The sequence below is a fragment of the Abramis brama genome (genome assembly GCF_963993115.1).
Source record: "Abramis brama genome assembly, chromosome: 5".
In the NCBI taxonomy this organism is placed as follows: domain Eukaryota; kingdom Metazoa; phylum Chordata; class Actinopteri; order Cypriniformes; family Leuciscidae; genus Abramis; species Abramis brama.
Window position 1 is genome coordinate 2,014,745 of NC_139967.1, and position 8,345 is coordinate 2,023,089.

The following is an 8,345-nucleotide window of genomic DNA, read 5'->3' on the forward strand; positions in this document are numbered from 1 at the left end:
ATAAATAAAAGCTGTAAGAAATGCTTTACCTTTACTCATTTCCTCAAACATCCCTGTTTCTCTTATAAGCAGGAAATTATGAAAGAAATCTGGGGGATGGGGGGGGGGGGGTTAAATTGAATTAAGGTTCACATGATAATGAAATGACTGTCAACTTTAGACAGAACTAAATGAAGTTGCACCTTTTATTCGTTCCCAGAGGAATTTCTTATCCTCGTCTCCATCAGCTAAAATGCTGCCGCACAGAGCTGCAAAAAACACATTTAAGTTTAAAACTGTTTACAATAAACCAAAATGTAGCATTGTATCATGTGTCATCAAATTGTCTGATGCATAAAGTTATCATTTAAGCTCTTATTGTTAAGGATCTCTCCTTTAAATCTGTAACAATGAGGTAGGAACGAAGCGGAGAGAGAATCCACATGCAAGCACTACTGTAATAAAACAAACAGGTAATCCAGGGAAAACAACGGAACACGGAACTCAGGACAGGAACATGGAACAGGAAACAGCTACAACGACCAACAAACAACAACTGAAGCACAGAGGTTTAAATACAAAGGCAAACAAGCTAAACAAGATAACAACACCTGGAGAGACTAATAAACAAGAAAAACTACAAAGGACTACAAAACATGGCACAGAACAGGAAATAACAAAAGTCCACACAAGACAAGGGAAACACAGGACAGGAATCATGACAAAACCACAGTGTAATGAGAAGTTTTATGTTAAAAAGCAGCACCTCATTGTGTTGGTGAAATTACTTTTTAAATGATTTTCAATATTTCTGACTGTAATGTTTATATTTCAGTTTTGACAGACCTGATCTCCAGATCAATATACATACCAGAGACTATTGATCAATTTTAGACTATTCTTTAATTCAGGTCAATGTACAGTGTACAATAGACAATCTGTAGAAGTTGATATTATAAATATGAATAAACTGTCCTTTAAAACAGAGTTTGTTACCTTGCAGGTACAGCATGTCAATCTCAGGCTGGTTCTCGATTTTACGGCCATTTTCAAACTTGCTGCCAAAGCTGGAGGTTTCCACAAACGCTCGAATGAGGGAATAACCGGCTTCATATGGAGTGAACTCAAACCAGGGGTCTGCAGACAGAAAAAATAGGTTACTGTCGTGACTCCTGTTCTCTGAAACATCGAATGGAGAGATCCACCTATGGGAAGGGCATCCGTACCTGACCTCTGCAGAAGCATCCAATGGCACCAAGTCTGGCGCGTTCACGTCCTTTAGCGAGAAGAACATAGGACAATGGTTGTTTTTTGCATCATAACCGTCCCCTGAGGGATTCCCTGTGCGTAAAAATCCACGCTCTTCCAGTGGCGCAGAGTTGCCATGCATGCGGCCGACTATTACAGAGTAGCAAAGATCACGTTTTGGGCTGAAATGTAGTGACAAAACCCATTTCTTGAATGCCTGCATTCTCAGGAGTCCCAGGGGCAAGTCTTGGATAGATGAAGCCATAAGACCATCCAGTTTGAGGCATGTGTGATATTGTACTTTCACCCCCTCTCTGAACTATGACAGACAGTTCATTAGAGAGAGAACGCGCTCTTGAAAGAGATGTGCTCTCATGGAGACTAAGTTCAGCTCCAAGCCCAGGAAAATCACACTATTACTGGGTGTGAAAATGCTTTTGTTCACATTCACCTTGAACCCGAGAGATGTGATGTGTGTGAGCACAGGGCAAGTGTCCTGCAACACTTTCTCCTTCGATTCGGCTATAATAAGCCAATCGTCTATGTATGTAAAAATCCTCAGACCTGACAGTCTCAGGGGAGCTAAGCCCACCTCCGCACACAGACAAAATGTTCTTGGGCTTAATGAGAGCCCGAACGGGAGAACTGTGAACTTGTAACATTTGCCTTGATAGGCGAAACACTGGGCAACTGTGAAGCCTCTTTGAATAGGGGTGTGACGAGACACTTATCTCACAAAATGAGACGAGACGTAAGATTGGGATCACGGGAATGAGACGAGACAAGATTTTTTGCACAATATTTTATAGAAATCCTCAATGACAAAGTTCATATTCCATGCTAATTTCACCCTCACGCTCCGTCATGGCGATACGAGACAGCTTTTCACTTGACAAGAAATCTTGTCACATTTTAGTCTCACCCCTATCTTTGAACAAAGGGTGGGCAGCCACCAGTATGGGGAGCTGACCTCGCCAAAAGAGACCCTCCATTTCTTTAACAATATGAATATGAAGAACAGAACAGGCGTCTGGCGGGCTGTTCGCCTGCGAACATGGACTCAAAGCCCTTCATGGCCGAGAAACAATCCATTTTGCTTGGGAGAACAGGCTTGGGAGGGGCGAGCAGCCCACTTTGAGAAGCGTTGAGGTGTCTGGCGATGGAAGGCTCAATGGCGGGGGGATCGCCCATGCCGAAGGCCATCATGTCTTTCACTTTGAGACCCACAAAGCCTTGTTTAAGGTCGAGCGGGTCTCCCCAGCTTTGCTTCATGTACTTGGCACAAAAGGGAAAAAAAGGGAGAAGTTGCTTTCTCAGGCCGGGAGGCGGTCCCAGGAGTTTCCAGATCATAGATGTCCCTCTACTGGTCGGTGGCACTTTGCAATGCCAGCCATTCAATATTGAGGCGAGCGGCCACTCGTTCACAACATTCATCGAGGACGGATTGGGGTAAAGGAGCAGGCATGTGAGCTTGAAGAGCGACAGAAGGCGGGATAGGCTCCTCATCCTCCAAGCCTTCGAGAAGGCCTGCGTCGTCCTCGTCCCCGGAGCCGGGTGGATTGTTTGCCAATGAGGAACTCAAAGCTGGCGCTCCCCTGGAGTCCTCAGGGTTCGCGATCTTGTCGCCATTTCCCCTATCAGAGTCCGACTGTTCGAAATCCACACTCTTAGTAGCGGCCACCTTATGCCTGCGGCGCAGTAGCTTCTTGGAAAGCCAGGCAGTGGCTGCAGTTTTCGGGAAGAGGGAACGGGCGAGAAAAAGTCCCAAAGTGCTGCTGTATTGAACCTCACTGTGAGTGTATTGGGCAATCGGGGAGCTGTCCATGTCTCTCCCATAGGTGGATCTCGAACACAAGATGATGAAAGAGAACAATAGGTTACTGTCATAACCCCGGTTCTCTGAAACATCGAGTGGAGAGATCCACCAGCTTTGCCCCGCTTACCGCACGAGAAGCGAATATACTTACTGGAGAACAGCAGCGAATGCAGGCGTTATATGCTCTCAGGTAAGGGGGTGGGGCCTTACCTGGCATTGGCTGTGCGCTTCTGTCTGTCTAGCCAGACTTGGTGCAATTGGATGCTTCTGCAGAAGTCAGGTACGGATGCCCTTCCCATAGGTGGATCTCGAACACGAGATGAAAGAGAACACATCCATATAACAGCTGAAACAAACTCATTAATTCTGTCTGTCTTTCTCACACACACACACACACACACACACACACACACACACACACACACACACACACACACACACACACACACACACACACACAGACCTCCATCATTGCTCTGTTTGCATTGCTTGTCGATCACTGTGTAGATTGGAAACGGGTCTTTACTCTTCTGGTTCCACTGATCTGAGAGTGTGTGTTCGTCTATCTGAAGAGAATAATTTGTTCAGTGACAAAAAATTTTTTTTTCTTTGTGGAAGCTTTGCATTTAATTAGCTAATATAATATTTTAAATCAATATTTTGTGTCCAATTGTTTACTTTGAGGTGCTATTATGGATTGCCCTGCTAATAATTACGAAAAAAGTTTCTCGTTATTATGTCTAACGAAATCATATTTTCAATTTAGCGTGTCATACATATCAATAGCCTACTAAAAATATAGCACTTTTTTATACTGAATGTGAGCAGCTCATTAAGATCATACAGGATTGTATTATGAATAGTTACAGACCTCTTTCACATAAACTGTAACGAACATCGCTGCCCAGACGTCAGTCAAGCTGAATATGTCTTTCTCCTTGTAATATTTCTTCAGTTTGTCATAAGCCTCTCCCCAGCTGACTGCAGGACCGCTGAGTCTCTGGATGATCTTGTCTTTCACAGTCTCTAGTTTGGTGGACCAGTCTGGCTCCTGATATAAGGAGGCCATGCACCTTCAGAGGAACAACATAAGCTCTCATTTATGACATTCAACCTGTGTGTGTGTGTGTGTGTGTGTGTGTGTGTGTGTGTTGTTTGTACCAGGTGGATCCAGAGACTCCGCTCAGATAAAGCACACAGTCCAGAAGACCTGTTTTCTTGAGTTGATCCAGGGATCCCAGCAAACCCACCATGGCTCTTTCTCCTCCTCCAGATCCCAGTAATGCAATGTTTGGCACCTCATTCTGAAACACACACAGTTTGACTTTGCAAACATTTCATGTTTATCAGTTATGACATTTGTAAGAAAAAGGAATAGCCAGGCAGATATAAAGTAGCCTATACAATAAGGTTTTACCTCACTGCAGTGTATCTGAAGATTCTTCAGGCTTTGCAGAACATCTTTTCTCCTTCTGGCTACAAACTCCTTCTCCTTCTTATTCAGAGAGTGTTCGATTCTCACCGAACCACTGCAGCGACAGACAGACCAGTGCTGAATTTAACACCACATACTGCTATTTCATATTTTGATTTTAGAATTTAAATACATTGAAGTCTTAATAAATAAAGAATAAGTCTTATTTGCAGAATTATCCAGTTTGTAATTGACAGTAATTGTGTAAGTAATCTGAGCAGAATTACCTTTCCTGGGGTTTGGATGCACTCATCTATAAAACAATGGAGTCAACATTAAAGTTAAAATCTATAATTCCAAAACTAATAAATCTTTTGAAAATCTTTTGATCATCTTATATAATTCTGTTGATCAAAATTGGTTTTACCTCAAATGTCAATTATTAAGCGTGTGTTTTTGTTTTTGTTTTTAATGTAAGTTGCTAACAGTGGAAGTTATAGTGTTTAATAGTTTGCATCAGGCCACTGGTTTTGGCAAAGCTTTAATTAAGAATCAAAGCATTAAAGTCTAGATTCATTCATACTACTGTTGTCACTTATAATAACATTAAAGGGTTAGTTCACTCAAAAATGAAAATTCTGTCAGTAATTACTCACCCTCATGTTGTTCCAACCCCGTAAGACTTTCGTTCATCTTCGGAACACAAATTAAGATATTTCTGATGAAATCTGAGAGCTGGATCACTTCTCCATAGGCTTATGGACACCTTAACTTGCTGGCCCAGAAAATGTATTAAAGACATTGTTAATATAGTCCAAGTGACTCCAGTGGCTCAATCTTAAGTTTATAAAGCGACAAGAATACTTTTTGTGCGCAAAAACAAACAAAAATAATGACTTTATTCCACTTTTCATTTCCTTCTCTCTGGACCTCGAGTCTTTTTACGTAGTGTTTAAGCGTAGCGCGTCTGTGTTGCACGTCACCACATTTTCTGGGCCAGCAAGTTAAGGTGTCCATAAGCCAGGAGGAGTGAACCAGCTCTCAGATTTCATCAAAAATATCTTAATTTGTGTTCCGAAGATGAACAAAAGTCTTACGGGGTTGGAACCACATGAGGGAGAGTAATTACTGACAGAATTTTCATTTTTGGGTGAACTAACCCTTTAAGGCTATTAATTTCCCTGTTGTAAAAGCTTTAAAACATATACTCACTGTTCTTGTAAAACCTATCTATCTGTAAAAGATAAAAATCAGAAACAGATCAAATAAAATGAACACTTAAATACACAAGCAAAAAGTTTTTTTTTGGGATGTTTATGTTGTATCATGGTATCATGTTTGGTTCTGCTGTATACCACTCCTTTCTTCAGTTTCGGATAAAGCCGTTTTTGTGTAATTTTCAGTTCCCATTAGAAACTATTCCAGTGGGTTGAGTATTCATTAATATTCATGATACTTCCCCTGTTGTGGGCTTGTCCTCGGGACAATGCGCAAACGAGTGGAACTGAAAGTATTAGTGCAGGAAAACTTGTAGTTCCCTTTCTGTCAGTCACGTTCGGTGTGGTGTCGAACTGACACTAAGGGCCCCATTTTAACGATCTAAGCGCATGGTCTAAAGCGCACGGCACAAGTTCACTTAGGTCGTGTCCGAATCCACTTCTGCTAGTTTAACCGTGGGAAAAATGGTCGGCGCTCCCGGCACATGGTCTAAAATGGTTGTCCCTATTCTCTTAATGAGTAATGGGTGCGTTTTGGGATTTACATGCCTTAAACCAATCAGAGTCTCATCTCCCATTCCCTTTAAATGCCAGTTGCGCTCGCGCCATGGCAGATTCGATATTTATATGACAGAATTTGATCGTGGAAAGACCGAACGCATCTCCAGAACGCAAACGGATCTGCTCATGCACGAGGTAAAAGTGCGCAAACAGACCATCTAAGGGACAAGCGGGATTAACCATATCTTTATGTACACAATAATAATCTTTTACATTGTAATTCTTTTATTTTAAATATTTGTCATGTGTGTGTGCTGCTGTGTGTCCCTGTGTGTGTAATAAGCAGAGTGTACGTGCGTTGTGGACCCGCCTATAGGCGCAGTGGCGCACATTACTAACGCGCTCTTTAAACAAAAAAAAAATATTGCTGCATTGACTTTAGCCCAGGGTTCAGTCGGTCAATGGCTCAGTCTATTTCTGTTCCTCAAAACAGCAACGCTCCAACAATGCGCCAGAACACACACTTGTTTCACAGACCAGCGGCCAATGGGTCACAAATGGTGCAAATGCATTTGCTATTTAAACAACGTGGCGCAGGACGTGAAAAAGATAACTGCGTCGGACTGAAACTAGCAAAAAACACTTGCGTCACGTTTGGTGCTGCATTGCCCCCGGTGTAAGATAGGGCCCTAAGTGTTATGAATGGTGGTACTAAGAAATACACACGATGAGGAATAACTTTGGAATGAAGAATTTACTGAACAAACACATTGGAACTAGGAGAAACTAGAGGAAAACACAACCAAACATCAACAAGAACCGACAGAGACTGAGGGAGAACACAGGGAATATATACATGGGACAGACAAAGGACCTTAACATGATAATTAACTACACACAGCTGAACCAAATGAACTAATGATGACAGTGATGATGGAAACAAGGAGTGGCGGAAAACTGAACAAAGTCCAAAAACACACAGACATGTAACACTAAGGGGGTCATTGAAATATGTGAAATATTTAATTCAGTGAAAGTATTTCTATTTTCAAATCATGCAAACCAGCAATGAAATCAATTTCCTCTGAACTCTCAAACAAAACTCATTGACTATTTATTAACTAAGCTTTTTGATTTTTGTAAATCATTATCTGCAGTTTGAGTTAAAGGTTTGTACGAGTTTATGAATATTGTTATTCATGTGCTACTTAAAACACAAAGGCTATTCATGTTAAACACAATAAAGAGTTAATGAAGCCCAGAACATGTCTGCTTGGTTAAGGTTGAAATTCAGTTATTAACAGGCGATTATTAATGTTCTTGTGGCTGTTTCCACCATCACACAAAAATTTAGGTCACTGAATACATACTAATTATTGGCATTAGATTATTAAATAATACCTTGAATCAAAATTCATGGCATAGATAATCAAACATTCAATTGGGAAACATAAATAGTAAAATGTAAATATTGATACTTTTTTATTATAGGCTAAATAATACATTTATTTAACATTTATATTTAAACTGTTTTAATTTTTAAGATATATATTGTCACACAAGGTTGAAGGGAAGGAGAACAAGAAGATGATGATGATCAATCTGTGTATTAAGTCCCCACCGGGATAGCTCACACACACACACACACGCACACACACAGGAGATTCGACTTATTTATGATATCATTGTAATATCTTCCTCAGATTCGTAAGCCAAGTTTTCTGCATATTTATACAAGTTATATACAGTAGTGTAATTATTGGTTAAATTTGAGATACTTACCTTCCAGTAACAAAATTCGTCCTTAGAACCACAAATCCAGTGGAAAACTTTGAATTTAGGGTAGTGTGATGTAAAATGTGAACATTTACTTTCGTCTCACAGCAAGAAGTTCCGTTTTGAATTGTGTAAGACGTTAAATTCACCAACACAATGTGATTATGCACATGCTCAAAAACTCCCCTTAGAGAAGAGAAATCAGTGTCCATGAGAGCAAATCTCAGCTCGCTTTAGTAGAGAGAACCTCCCAAACTAAATGAATGAAAGAAATGAATGATTGCAGCACAGTATCAGTCATACAAAAGAATAAAACAAAATCAAAGCAAAATCCCTATAGTAGGCTATACTTTATGTGTATAGTGAATTAGTATACTGGTGTATCTTTCACTTT

General features: G+C 40.7%; 1 protein-coding gene across 1 annotated transcript in view; it reads right to left on the reverse strand.

Moving 5' to 3' along the window:
- Positions 1-8,077, reverse strand: part of LOC311083528 (cytosolic phospholipase A2 gamma-like) — a 45,452-nt gene extending 37,375 nt beyond the window's left edge. Inside the window, exons 1-10 of the mRNA XM_084115118.1 lie at positions 7,958-8,077; positions 5,670-5,691; positions 4,745-4,770; positions 4,461-4,572; positions 4,205-4,347; positions 3,915-4,116; positions 3,507-3,609; positions 976-1,116; positions 183-248; positions 30-89 (exon numbers count right to left, since the gene is read on the reverse strand). Coding sequence (XP_083971244.1) covers positions 30-89; positions 183-248; positions 976-1,116; positions 3,507-3,609; positions 3,915-4,116; positions 4,205-4,347; positions 4,461-4,572; positions 4,745-4,770 — 853 coding nt within the window. The 5' untranslated portion in view covers positions 5,670-5,691; positions 7,958-8,077. The remainder of the gene's footprint in view (positions 1-29; positions 90-182; positions 249-975; positions 1,117-3,506; positions 3,610-3,914; positions 4,117-4,204; positions 4,348-4,460; positions 4,573-4,744; positions 4,771-5,669; positions 5,692-7,957) is intronic.
- Positions 8,078-8,345: the final 268 nt, after the last annotated feature.